The sequence below is a fragment of the Schistocerca nitens genome, chromosome 6, assembly GCF_023898315.1.
Source record: "Schistocerca nitens isolate TAMUIC-IGC-003100 chromosome 6, iqSchNite1.1, whole genome shotgun sequence".
NCBI lineage: Eukaryota > Metazoa > Arthropoda > Insecta > Orthoptera > Acrididae > Schistocerca > Schistocerca nitens.
The window spans coordinates 574,129,604-574,144,117 of record NC_064619.1 but is presented as its reverse complement, the minus strand read 5'-3'; the positions used below and the strand labels follow the sequence as shown (position 1 = coordinate 574,144,117).

At 42.8% G+C, this 14,514-nt stretch overlaps 1 protein-coding gene across 1 annotated transcript in view; it reads left to right on the top strand.

Moving 5' to 3' along the window:
• Positions 1-14,514, top strand: part of LOC126262853 (speckle targeted PIP5K1A-regulated poly(A) polymerase-like) — a 206,068-nt gene that overhangs the window by 71,215 nt on the left and 120,339 nt on the right. Inside the window, exon 4 of the mRNA XM_049959720.1 lies at positions 1,436-1,524. Coding sequence (XP_049815677.1) covers positions 1,436-1,524 — 89 coding nt within the window. The remainder of the gene's footprint in view (positions 1-1,435; positions 1,525-14,514) is intronic.

Genomic DNA, 14,514 nt, shown 5'->3' with positions numbered 1-14,514 from the left:
CAGAAGAATGGAAAAGAAAATCGAGAATGCGCTAGGTTACGATCAGTTTGGCTTTAGAAAAAGTAAAGGGACGAGAGAGGCAATTCTGATGTTACGGCTAATAATGGAATCAAGGCTAAAGAAAAATGAAGACACTTTCATAGGATTTGTCGACCTGGAAAAAGCGTTCGACAATATAAAATGGTGCAAGCTGTTCAAGATTCTGAAAAAAGTAGGGATAAGCTATAGGGAGAGACGGGTCATTTACAATATGTACAACAACCAAGAGGGAATAATAAAGAGTGGACGATCAAGAACGAAGTGCTCGTATTAAGAAGGGTGTAAGACAAGGCTGTAGCCTTTCGCCCCTACTCTTCAATCTGTACATCGAGGAAGCAATGATGGAAATAAAAGAAAGGTTCAGGAGTGGAATTAAAATACAAGGTGAAAGGATATCAATGATACGATTCGCTGATGACATTGCTATCCTGAGTGAAAGTGAAGAAGAATTAAATGATCTGCTGAACGGAATGAACAGTCCAATGAGTACACGGTATGGTTTGAGAGTAAATCGGAGAAAGACGAAGGTAATGAGAAGTAGTAGAAATGAGAACAGCAAGAAACTTACCATCAGGATTGATGGTCACGAAGTCAATGAAGTTAAGGAATTCTGCTACCTAGGCAGTAAAATAACCAATGACGGGTGGAGCAAGGAGGACATCAAAAGCAGACTCGCTATGGCAAAAAAGGCATTTCTGGCCAAGAGAAGTCTACTAATATCAAATACCGGCCTTAATTTGAGGAAGAAATTTCTGAGGATGTATGTCTGGAGTACAGCATTGTATGGTAGTGAAACATGGATTGTGGGAAAACCAGAACAGAAGAGGATCGAAGCATTTGAGATGTGGTGCTATAGACGAATGTTGAAAATTAGGTGGACTGATAAGGTAAGGAATGAGGAGGTTCTATGCAGAATCGGAGAGGAAAGGAATATGTGGAAAACACTGATAAGGAGAAGGGACAGGATGATAGGACATCTGCTAAGACATGAGGGAATGACTTCCATGGTACTAGAGGGAGCTGTAGAGGGCAAAAAATGTAGAGGAAGACTGAGATTGGAATACGTCAAGCAAATAATTGAGGACGTATATGAGAAAAGTTGTCAACTCACAGACTTGAGGAAGGCAAGGACAACCACTTCCAGGAGGACCATGTGTAGTAAAGTACAGATCTGTTCAAACCAACTTTTAGTTGTGGGCAACTGTACTTTTATCACTTTCCTATCAATCGGGAATTTGAAGAATGCCTTAATTTGTTGTAAATTTATTGACAGTATTGTACAGTAGAGTTTATTATTGAAAGTGAAGTTTATAATATGCTGTCTTCTTTAAAAAAATGTAATAATGCTATTTAATGCTAAACTACTAATATTTCTCATAATTGTGCAATTTCACAGAGAGGCAGCGAGAAAGTGTCTTCAAGGACCAGTGTATATTGGTCAAACACTTCTTAAAATGGCCCCTCGCAGGAAACCAAAGCCGAAAGGTATGGAGAATAAATTGACATTAATGTATCATTAAGGCAGTATGGACACTGTTTTTCATTTCCTTGTATTTGACCAGAAAGGTAATGAGATATTAAAATTATGTATTTATTACCATTTTATTTTGATGGAAGGTTTTTTTGCAATTGTGCCTATAAAACAGAAAATAAAATAAAATTCTAGGTTTGTGCAGGTAGTTAAAAAAAAGAGGAGAGAGACTAGTAGAGTTTCATGGAAGGACAGGTGATGCTATCATTCTCACAATATGTGGAAAACACATGTAGGTTGATTTATTTACGTAGTATTTTATATGGTGAGTCAGACTGTCTTGACCAAAATGCATTCTAATGTTTTCCTGACATAAAGGTCGAGAAATGAAGTTTCGAAATGCAACTGTAACCAATTCCTTTCTTTTACTCGTATTTCAGCTGTGAAATGTTCAGTTCTGAATCAATATATTGACTCTGCAGTCCTTGTGCCCCCAGGTGTACATGTAAAATGCATAAAGGGCATGTCGTCACAGCCATTAACAGCTAAGATAAGCCAGTACTTGCGTAATTTGAGTTACAGTGTGACTTAGATTTCTTGTTCACTTGTAGATACCCATGTCACGTGCTGTGTGGGTAGTTCTTAGGTTAGAGGAAGGCAAGAGATGTTCATGATCTCTCAGTGAACTATACTGTACGTGTGTATGAATTGTCCTTATATCTGAAGTGCCAGGAATTTGTAAAAATGCGCTGCACTCTTTCCAATGTTATATGGCAAATGGTAACAAGTGAATACTGTTTGTAATGACATACTAGTTCCTGTTGTTGAATAGTCTTTTGTTGCTGGAAATAACATGGTTTATATCTTAAATTCAAGAAAATCCAGCAAAGTATTTAAGAATACGGAATGACTTCTGAGCTTCACATCTGTTGCTGTGTGTGCAAAGTTGCCATGTATAATATAGTGATAATTGTGCTCTTTATGTGTCCACATCAGTGGTGTTATTATTATAACAACTCATTATAAAGTCTGTTGAATTGCTAGAAAGTTACTTATCTTTGGTTTGTAATAAACTAAAGAAATAGTATTTGCAGCAATAATGGTAGGAATTGGTGTGTACCTACAGGAAGGAAAATTCCAAGTACCTGCCAACAGACACATCGAAAAGTGGAAAACAAAAATCTCCTCCCAGCTTTTGGAATTCGTTCACTCATGAGGAAGGAAAAAGAGGAATGTGTTGGGAAAGGTTGGAAAGGTGGGGCAGGTCATTCAGATCTCACGTGGGTTCCTTTCAACTTGACTTTCCCCTCCTTCCAAGCTCTCCAACATAGTCCTCTTTCCTTTCTGATGAAAGAACTAACAGCTTCTAAAACTAGGAATAGGTTCTTTTCTATTTTTATATGTATTTATTGGTATCATTAATTATTCATGAACTGAGTATTTTGAAACTATTTTATGATAGCATCTTTTACTGTACGTAAAGAAGTTAAGAATAAAAGACTTATGGCAATATGTACTATCAGAGCAAAAATACCTGCCCACCTATATGTAATGTAGAATTGACTGCTATATAGATATGAGAGGCAGACCCACCAGTGTAAAAGGAGGTGAGGAGCCAGTGTATAAGGAGGTGAGGAGTATTGTGTTGTCAGTAGAGAATTAGTAATAGAAAAATGGGTCAATTGGAAGAGATCAGTGACTTCGATTGTGGACTAGACTTCGGGTATCAGCTGAGTAACAAATCCATCAGGAACATTTCAACCTTTCTCAAGCTGCTCAAGGTGACTGTTGGTAATGTAGTTGAGAAATGGAAGTCCAAAGAACAACCACAGCTAAAGCAAGACAAGGCAGATCTCTCGTGCTGATAAACAGGTGGATGGTTGAGCATTGTGCAGAGTGGTTGTAATAAGTTGCATGAAGTCAGCAGAAGGAATCGTGCATGAGTTTCAGAGTGCTACCAGCAGCCCAACTAGCACAATGACTGTGCATAAGGAGTTAAAAAGAACGGAATTCAGAGGTTGAGCTGATCATAAGCCACATTTGTAGTCAGTGCTGAGTGACACTTGAGGAGACATATAAAGAGCGACACCACTGGACAGTGGATGACGGGAAATGAGTCATTTGAATCTATACCCTGTGGCCAGAGCCATAATGAGGTGATCCTGTGTCACTGGCAGAACTGTCAAAGCTGCACGTCCCTCCCCAGAAAACTATACGTTTCTGCAATTTTTTACAAACATTTAGGAAATCTTGTAATTTTCTAGCTAGGATTAATAAAAATGAAACAATATTGAAAATTATTATTTAAATGATCTAGTAAGATTAAAAAATATTGCACACAACACATTAAATGTATCATTGTAGTAAATAAATTACAGATTGTGTAACCTATCTAAAAATTAAAAGAAAAATAAATTTTGTGTTATTGTTTATGACAGCTACTGTTCATTAATTTTTGTATGATGTATACAATAAAGAACAGATTTTATCATATTGGTGTTTTGGACTCAGTTCCTGTGCTTGCAGAAAATAATTACGAGTCAAGGATGGGTCACCTGTTTGTAAGTACACACATTATTGCTCTGCTTTAACATGCAAACATGTTTCACCACAGCTGTGGCATCCTCAGTGGGTTTTTTCTTTTATTTTTCTGAAATACATACATACATACATACCGTATTTACTCGAATCTAAGCCGCACTTTTTTTCCGGTTTTTGTAATCCAAAAAACCGCCTGCGGCGTAGAATCGAGTGCAAAGCAAGCGGAAGTTCTGAAAAATGTTGGTAGGTGCCGCCCCAACTAACTTCTGCCATCGAATATATGTAGCACTACACAGGCATCCTTTGTAGGCACAAAGATAAATACTGGCGCCAAAACCGCTGCGTCAGTAAATCAAATTTAAAAAAAAAAAAATTGGAAGACGAGCTTTTTTTCTCCGCCCCGAGTTTCGACCACTGCATTTTCATACATTATCCAACGAAGTAAATACAAATTCCGTATTGTTCATCTTCGAATTTCAATGTATATGAAAATCCGAGTGGTTATACTGGGATTTTTGTCAATATGGCCAACTCTACGTTCTGAATTTTTTCCTACCTGCGAGAAGAGATGGTTGCTAATAGGAACCTGATGAAATGTGAATCACATGCAGTATTCTCTTCACCATAAGAATAGTACCAATATAAACATTTTGCCATGTATTCTTTCGTGTTTGCTTCTATCTCATTTAAATCCTGTCTGCCAAATATAAACTACGAAACTAGAGTGAGACAACAGCAAACGCGGAAGAATATATGTATCGTGTCATGTTTATATTCGTATTACTCTTACGCCTAATAGTGATACAGTCAGAAATGAAGCACGGCAACTGACTAGATTTTTAAATCTAAGATGATTAATTTCTGTGCAGAATTTGATGTACTAAAGAAGCGACTGCAAAGATTTTCAAACGGAGAAAAATTTTCGCCAAACTCTCGTTCAGAACATGTTCTATCATACACAGTCTATTATTTGGTTCTTGTTGATCATTATCAAAGAAAGCAGCAGTGTAAGTAACAACAAATAGCAGTCTCTTGCCATTGTTTCGCTAATGAGATGATTCCTCTCTTTTTTTAATTGTAGGCGGCAGTAGCGCGCACAGAAGCAAGCCATGCCGCGAGCAGCGACAGGCCGTAAACACGCACTATCAGAATGCGACAAACAATGTATGACACAGTATAGTAATGCATTTTCAGCTTAGAGTGACTGACATAAACACCTATAACATAGAAAACGGCACTTATCAGATCAAATCAAAATAAGCAATCGATTCAAACCAGACGAAGCACGTGAAAAACGAAGGGTATCCGTATAAATACGGACGGAGCGCCTGACGCATAGCAATGGCTACCTGGTAAAGCTTAACGGCTAAGCTTTCGACTCGAACCAAACTACTGTAGCTGTATCGTCATTCATTCGACCTAAATTGTGTCTCATATTACAATGGACCAACTTTGTTTCGATTTGGAGGTGCGGCCTAAAACTTTTCTCTCCCCTTGAATTTCGAGTCTCAAATTTCAGGTGCGGCTTAGATTTGGGAATTTTTTTTTTTTTCCCCTTTATTTTGAGTCTCATTTTTCAGGTGCGGCTTAGATTCGAGTGCGGCTTAGATTCGAGTAAATACGGTACATACATACAGGTTATGTTTAGGTTAGGAAATATATTACATCAGATTTTGTTGTTATTTAAAATTATATATGCACTTTACTTTTTATTTTATATTGTGCTTGTCGTGTAGCCGAGAGTGCCCATACGACAGGTTGCATAGGGGGAGGGGCTGAAGGTTTTTAATATTTTGGAAGACAAATGGCGAGTTGAAAGTAGCCATAAAAAAGTTTCAGTTCCAACTCTGCAACTCTGTTACAAATCTGCATAATACAGTCTTTTAAATCATTTTCTTGAAAGAAAAACATCTTATTACAATATATTCGTCCCTTTCTGTGAGAGCGGGGGGGGGGGGGGGGGGGTGCTGCAGTCCCCCTTTCCCCTTGTCTATGGGAACCCTTGCCTCTGCTGTCACTCAAAAGCAACCACAGGTCTAAGTTAGTACACCATGACCTCTGCAAATGTGAGGGATATTAAGATATTGTCTGCATTGAGTTTTTGTTTATAATCCGATCTTTGAAATATATATTCTGACTGTCATCTGTTTACTATTTTGTTTTGGTTTGATGTGTTGAATATTTTTAATTTTTTCTGCAGTATTTTGTTTGTTTTTATGTACCACATGTACACCATGTTTTCTAATAATGTTTCATATTCTGTTTGTTATTTTGTTGTCACATGTAAGGGGGTACCATGTTTTTTTGTTGTTCGAGGTTTCTTCTCTAGCAAAGTAATACAGTGGTAAGGGCTAAAACAGATATATGACATGATTTTTCCCTGGACCCACATTTTAAAGATTGGATTATAAACAAAAATTCAATGTAGATGGTATTTTAATATTCCTTATCTTTACAGATGACATGGCATACTAATTTAGCCCTGTAGTTGATTCTGGTGTGCAGCCAGAGGACACACACAATTTACAATAAAAGGTAAAGTGCATCTGTAATTTTTAATAACAGCAGAATCCAGTGGAAAATATTTCCTAATCTAAACATAATCTGTATGTATGCACATCAGAAATATAAAAGAAAAAACCCACTAAGCATGCTTCAACTGTGGTGAAACATGTTTGGGTGTTAAAGCAAATCAATAATTTGTGTGCTTGCAAAAAGGCAGACGTACACTTAATTCATTATTAGAACTGATTTTATTTGCTCCATATAATTATAATATGGCACAAATTATTAATTGTAAATAATAAGAAAATAACTCTAATTAAATGTTCACAGCACATTTATTTCCAAAATCCTGTTTTCATTATCATTTTACTTTCCATTTCTTGGCTTTGAGTGAAGGAAACTCATAATCAAGTCATTGATGTCAAATTTAGTAGCTGTGTCCTATTCTATCAAAAAGACAGCTATAACTTTTTTATCATTTTTAATTTGCTGAAACTGAATTGACAAGATGCTGCAGTCACTGGAATTGTCATAAGTATCCTCAAAGCCATTTCAGTGTTTGGAAAAGCATCTCGTAATCCATACTTCGGAGGGGGGTGGGGGCTGCCAAAGCTACAGAGCAAGAACCAACACATTTTGCCAACCCTTCCCCCCCCCCCCCCTTTTTTTTTTTAGAAATCTGCAATAAACCACCAACGGTAACACACTCTTCAAAACCAAAAAATGATAAGGATCCTTTCTGGGGGTCAAACAAATAACAACTAATTCCTATAATCAGAGTTCCCTTCGACTCTATACCCATACAACTGTTCCACTTCGAAGTCAGCTGCTAGCAGCTGGTAGGTAGCCTAACTCAATGGAAGAGACATCTCACAATTGTTGTGGAAGAGAGGATGGTCGACATAGCACACCGCTGGACCAGCTGATTTTCTCCGCACTCGGCGATTCGAGAACTGCCTGCTGAATGGCTGGGTACCGGCTTATCTAGCCCCGGGTGGAAGGATATTTCCATGGCTATTTGCACTCATTTGATCACCAGGAAATAGTTTGTTGATCGTCATGCCCCCTTCCTCTGCTGCTGGTTGATGCCCTGTGATGGACGTTGGCCGCACCTACATGTTTGTTATCAACTGTGGTACTTGCTTGTAAACACTCTTGCATCAGTGAGACTTCGCAGAGGAGTCAGCAACTCGCATTGCTGGTCTGTCTGCGATGTTGCCACAGCAGTAGGCGTTTGTGGTGACTCCAGCAGTCTCCCCCCCCCCCCTCCCTCCCCTCCACACACACACACACACACACACACACACACACACACACACACACACAAGAGTGAGGCGAAGGCACATCTTGCCGTCAGTTCCAGGTTCCACTGGTGGAAGGAGACCACAGGTAACGGTGGAGGTGCTGGTGGCAGGGGGAGCCTCATCGGCAACCATAGGCAAAGGACTCGCCCACGGGAATTCTGCGAAAGCCTACCCACCCACGGGGATTTTCTGCAAAAGCCTGTGGCGGTAGTGGCTGCAACGTTGCCTGCTGTGATAGCAAAGGGACGTCCAGTTAGTCCCCGGCCTCCCGGGAAGACCTTATAGTGCTTCGAGAATTAACACACAAATTCTGGAACCACTCAACCTTCTGCCAACTTGAAGACGCAATATTTTAAAGATAAGTGTGAGAGAGAGCCTATTTGCTGCGCAACACATGTCTGTGTGTGCAGGATGGACGTTGGTCCTGGGAGGACAGGAGCTGCATCAGACAAGTGATGCCGACAAGTGTTTGCCACTCGCGCCATAGAGGCTGAATGTGACGTATAAGGAGCAGGCACGTGTTATTCTTTGACAGTTTAATGGTTGTAACTGTTATGAATAGTTGAAACATGTTTTGTCTAGAGACTCTTTCTTAATCTTGGTGTTAGACTTGTGAGAGGCAAGACTTGTTTTTGAATTTCTGGTGGTTATGAAACGGAACCCACCAAAATGTAATTATATTAAATAGTATCTAACGGGTATCGTCGTAGTTGAATTGCAAGAATTTGTATGTTTATCTGTAACTTGTGGAGATGAAAATATATCTGAACTTAACTGAAAGTGTGAGAGTACTGAGTTATTTCAAGTGAGAGAGATAGTATTTTTTAGTTCCTCTGACCAGCATTATGTCTTTGGAGAAGAAGTTGTGGACATTGACGAAGCTGCATATCCAGAGAAGAGAGTCGGCTAAACATTTCAAGTAAGTCAACTGTAGTAAGAGAAGTGTGAAGTTCACAATCCAGTTTACACTGGTTCTCTTGTCACCAAAACTGTTAGAACCTCAGACTGAAGGTATGGCGCCGGAGACAATGACAGCACTGGGTCTGGCCCACGATGGTGCCATAGCCAGTTGAAATGCTTCCGATGGAGGGAACTGTTGTCGAGGACGACAGTTGCCATGGTGTGGCCTACAAGCATGGAGACTGTGGGAAACACCAGCATCCAGGCTGGATCCTTCGGAGAGAATCGCAGCCGCACTGAGACCAGAGCAACCAGACGAGGGGAAGCAAGGAACAGGAGTGACAAGGGCAACAGTGCAGCTTCTCTGCCGGACAGGACCCATCGTGACCAGAAGAATGATTCGTAGACAGGAAGAGGTCGAGGGGAGCTCCCTGGAAGTGATGTTTCCAGTTTGGCCGTCTGCGATTTAAACGTGCAGACAAACCGTTCAGTCAACCCGTTGGATGCGTGATGGAACGGCGCCATATGGAGCAGGTGGATGTCCAACGTAGCACAGGAGGAAGTAAACTCTGCTGACATGAACTGAGGGCCGTTGTCTATCACAGTCGCCTCTGGTAGACCCTTGATGGCGAAAATATGAGAGAGGGCTGGAATGGTGTTAGTGACGGTCGTCGAGGACATGTGTGCGACGTATGGAGAACCACTGCCAGTGTCCATCAAAATGAGCCAGTAAGACCCCAGGAATGGACCCACAAAATCCAGATGGAGCCGGGACCACGGGGCAGTGGTCATAGGCCACGGAATCAGGCATTGTGGTGGTGCCGACTGCAGACACTGACAGGAGGAGCAGGAACCAACCATGTGGTTGATGTCACTGTCCATTCCCTGCAAATAGACATGGTGGTGGGCGAGGTGCTTCCTCAGGATGATCCCTCATTGCTCAACACATAGGAGTGCAAGGACCCTGTGACAGAGGGAGTACGGTATCACGACACACCAATGATCAGTGTCCCTTAAGAGAAGAAGAACCCTGTCACACACAGAAAAGTCTTTGTGACGAGGCCAGTAAGCCCAAACCTCTGGGTCCAACAACCTGATGATGATTGGATGGTCACCCGAGTTGAATGTGGCACAGAATCATCTGGAGAACCGGGAGGCTGTGTGCTGTGTAACGAGCTGGGCGTTCAGTGGCAACGCGACGACAGCAGAGGAGACCGTGTCATTCCGATGAAAACAAGCAACTGGATCTGCATCAAATTTGGAATCCGCCCCCACAGGAAGTCAAGAAAGAAGATCAGTGTTGGCATGGAGGGCCATGGCCCAGTAACAGATGTCGTAGGTGTACCCTGCAAGGAACAATACCCAGCGCTGCAGGTAATGAGCGGTTCGGGTAGGGGTGGCGGATGTGGCACCGAAAACAGAGACCAAGTGCGTGTGGTCCATGTAGAGCGTGAACTGGTGGCCGTAGATTATGTCGTGGAACTTCTTGAATCCAAATACGATAGCTAAGATCTCCTCCTCGATGTGGCAATAGTTTCGCTGTGCATGTGATAGGGTTTCCGAGGCAAAAACCACTGGGCGCTCAACACCATCAATGATATGAGACAACACAGCCCCCAGCCCATAATCCAATGCATTAGGGGCCAAAATAAGTGGCTTGCCGGGGTCGTATGGGACGAGGCACGGTGGAGCGAGAAGAGCAGATTGGAGACACTGGAAAGCCCGATCACATTCCGGCGACGAGGTCGAGCGAACATTCTTGCAAAGCAGGTGATGCAAAGGCTCTGCCAGAGCCACAGCATGTGGCATGTAACGCTGATAAAAGGCAAGTTGACCTAAGAGGGATTTGAGTTGGGAGACATTTGTTGGTGTCAAGAGTTGCTGAATGGCCTCACGGCATTGCAGCGTTGCGAAAATGCCCGTGGCACTCAAGACATGGACCGCTGAGGCTGAATTGTGGATCTCAAGACCAAGAGAATGGAAAAGATCCATCCCCAACAGATTAGTGGCTGTGGGGGCGGCTGGGACCAAAACTCGGGTGGTGACGTCATGAGAGTGATACCACACCTGTGCCAGGAACCACCGCTGCAAGCGGATAATATCATTATTATAGCTCTTCAAGGGCGTTGGGAATGGGTGGAGCATTGGAGCACACAAGCAGCGGTGAGGGTTGCCGTTAATAATAGTAGCCGAGGACCCTGTGTCCAACTGGAAACGGAGAGGAGTTCCGTTGATCTGGACCGTCAGAGTGATGGACCCCACCGTGTATGGGAGGACCGTCTGGACAAAGGAGATGCCCAGCAGCTGGTCAAAATGCTCAAAGACTGAGTCTAGAGGGTCCAGTGCTGTGAGGACCACATCCATTGACAAAGAGGAGCAGCAAATGTCGGACCGCAGGCAGAACGACAATCACGGCGCTGGTGCGTAACAAAGCATTGATGACAGGAGGGCAACCTCAGATGTTGCTGAGCCCAAGAACTGAGAACCTGGTCAGGAGGAGGAGGAGGCGGCAGCGGGGCGCCTGCTGTGGGCTGTCAGCGTGGTCGCTGCTCCAGTGACTGTGGCTCCGAGCGACGACAGGGTGGCCGTGGAACAAGGTATTGAGTGCCGCAAACAGACTGGAAGACTGTTCATGGGCACGAATGAGCGACAGACACGTGTCCAATGAGTGATTCTTCAGCTTCAACAGATCTGTTCGCAGGGCAGTGTCAGGAACATGGACCAGAATCATGTCACGAACGAGGACTGAACCATACGACTGCTTACACCCCAGGTTGGCACCAGAGGACTGACAGTCCCAGGAGAGCCCTTGAAGGCAAGCAATCCATTCTCTGTAAGACTGCGATGGAAGCTTCTGACAGCTGAAGAACATGTGGAGAGCTAACGCAACATGGACCTGGGCATCAAAATACTCTGCTAAACTGGTGGACAGCTGTTCGTAAGGGAAGGCATGGGGTTCCACCTCCAGATGCAACTGCTGCACTAAGCGATAAAAGTCAGGACCCAAATAGGCAAGAAAAAATGCATGATGCTGGCTGGTATCGATGATTCCATTGGCAAGGCAATGTTGTTCCAAGCGAGCCGCATATTACTCCATGGTTCAATAGACTTGTCAAATGGTGGGAACGCGGTAGGAGCGGCCAACGGCGGAAACACAGGAAAAACGCTAGTCAAAGCCTGCAGACACTGAATCAGAAGTTTATTGATGTGTTGCATACGATCCAACAGCACACGGATGCTAGCCGATGGTGCATCTAAACCCAGAATACCTTCCACTGTGTCGGCAAACAATGGAGCAGTGCAGGAATTTGAACAAACTTGTCACCACTGTTAAATCTACAAAACAAGAACCAGCTCGTTAGGCCCAATTTTTTTTATTTTTTATTTATTAAGGAAACTACAATAAACTACCAACAGTAACACACTCTTCAAAACCAAAAAATAATAAGGATCCCTTCTGTGGATCAAGCAAATAACAACTAATTCCTATAATCAGAGTTCCCTTTGACTCTATACCTGTACAACTATTCCACGTGAAAGGCAACTGTAAGCAGCTGGTAGATAGCCTAACACCACGGAAGTGATGTGTTGAGGTACACTGCTGGACTGGTCGATATTTTCCGCGCTTGATGAGTGCAGAACTGCCTGCTGAATGGCCAAGCACTGGCTTACCTGGCTCTGGGTGGAAAGGTATTTCCAGGGCTATTTGCACACATGTGATTTCCAGGAAATAGTTCATTGATCATCATGCCCCCTTTATCTGCTACAGGTTGATGTTCTGTGATGGATGTTGGCCACACTTATGTGTTTGTTGTCAGCTGTGGTACTTGCTTGTAAACACTCTTGCATTGCCGAGACTTCGCAGCAGAGTCGGCAACCCGCATCGCTGGTCTGTCTGCGGTGTTGCCACTGAAGTAGGCTTCAAAGTATCAAAATGTCAACACTCATCATCGGCTTTTTCTGCTAAAATTTGAAAGGCTCTATTTCGTTTACTAGTTCTGCTGTATCATTAGTTTTGCTGTTGCTGCACCAAAATCAGCTGCATATATTTCAAAATAAGATACAGAGCCCTCTTTTAAGGCATTCCTGGTTGGAATCAAAAGTGATATGAAATTGTGTGGTATATCCGAGGTCTGTTTACCATTTCACTTATTGTCCTATCAAATATGTTGAAGTACTCTAACTTGAGCAGTTTCACTCCAGCCCTCAGTTGGCAGAAATATGTAGCATTCGTCAAGTAGGGTATACGAGGTGCTATCCAAAATTTTCAAGACTGGTGCTGCCATCTGTTGAAAACCTCACCTTTGGACTAATGATCACCATCAACCTCAATGTAGTTCCCATCTGCGTGTACACACTGGTCCCAGCGCTTCTGCCACTGGTCAAACATTTTCTGCAAGTCCTGTTCTTTGAGGATGTTTACCACCACCAGCATTGCTTCTTGAATCGTCTCTAGAGTCTCGAACCGATGGCCTTTCAACTTGAGTTTCAGTTTTGGGAATAGCGCGAAGTTGCAAGGTGCCAAATCTGGCATGTACGGTGGGTGAGGTACAACCGCCATATTGTTTCTTGCCAAAAGGGTCCTGGTGAGCAAGTATGTGTGACACTGCGCGTTGTCGTGATGCAGCAGCCACTTCCCTTGACACAAAAGTTCGGGCCGTTGTCGCTGCACGTTTTCATGGAGCTGTCTCAAAACGCCACGTAGTATGTGGAATTCACTGTTTGGTTGGGTGGGACGAATTTATGCACAATTCCCTTGGTATCAAAGAAAACGATGATCGTGCTCTTCACCTGTCTCGCTTTTTTGGGTCTTTGAGAGTCCGGACTCTTCCACTGGGACGACGATTATTGCTTTGTCTCTGGGTCATGACGGTAAATCATTGCAAGGGTCTCCGTAGCACTTTTCCCGAGATTTGCAGAGAGCTTGATACACATACCCTGTTCTGTTCGCGGATCCATCATAAAATCACCACACATCAAACACTGAGTATTACGGAAATCACTGTGGACATGCAACACGTCTTCCCAGTTGAATGCTACTCTGCACACTGACTTATCTGATATGCAGGCTAGCGATGCAAAGATCTACTACTGCTACTTTCCAGATGGCAGCACTAGTCCCGAAAATTCTGGATTCCATCTCGTGTGTTTCAGAACCAGCTTGCGAATGTTTGAGGTCCTACAACATCCCATCGAAGCAGCAGAAAAAACTCCATTGCTAAACATGAGCTAGCTGAGTAGGCAGCAGTTATACGAACCAGTTATTGTGGCAGCCATTTCTTATGATGTTACTTGAACAAAATGACTTTGTAATAAGAGTGAATTTAGTCTTGGGCCAAGGGAAAGGCTTCCCGTAAGCAGAAGGTTGAAACTTGTGGGCCTGTAGAACTCGCGTATCTCTGTTGGTTATTTCTTAAATCATCTTTCTTGCTTTTTTTTCACACATTTTGGGGGACATGCAGTTTAATGTGGATACCAAACCATGGCACAACTCCTTTCACATCAACAAACTTTGCCAGAGGTGAAAGGAATGATAAGTGAGAGATAAATATCCTAGGATTGACTAGAGATCGAACCCAGGACCTTTGGAATTGTATTGTAGCACTTTACCACTGAGCCATTGAGCAATTGCACTTATGAAAATGCAAAATGCAGAAAGATATGAACACATTTTATAGCATTCTGTACTGCGTATGTTAGAGGGGCAACTCGGAAATAATGATTGTGACAGCATAACAAGACACCCTGCCATAA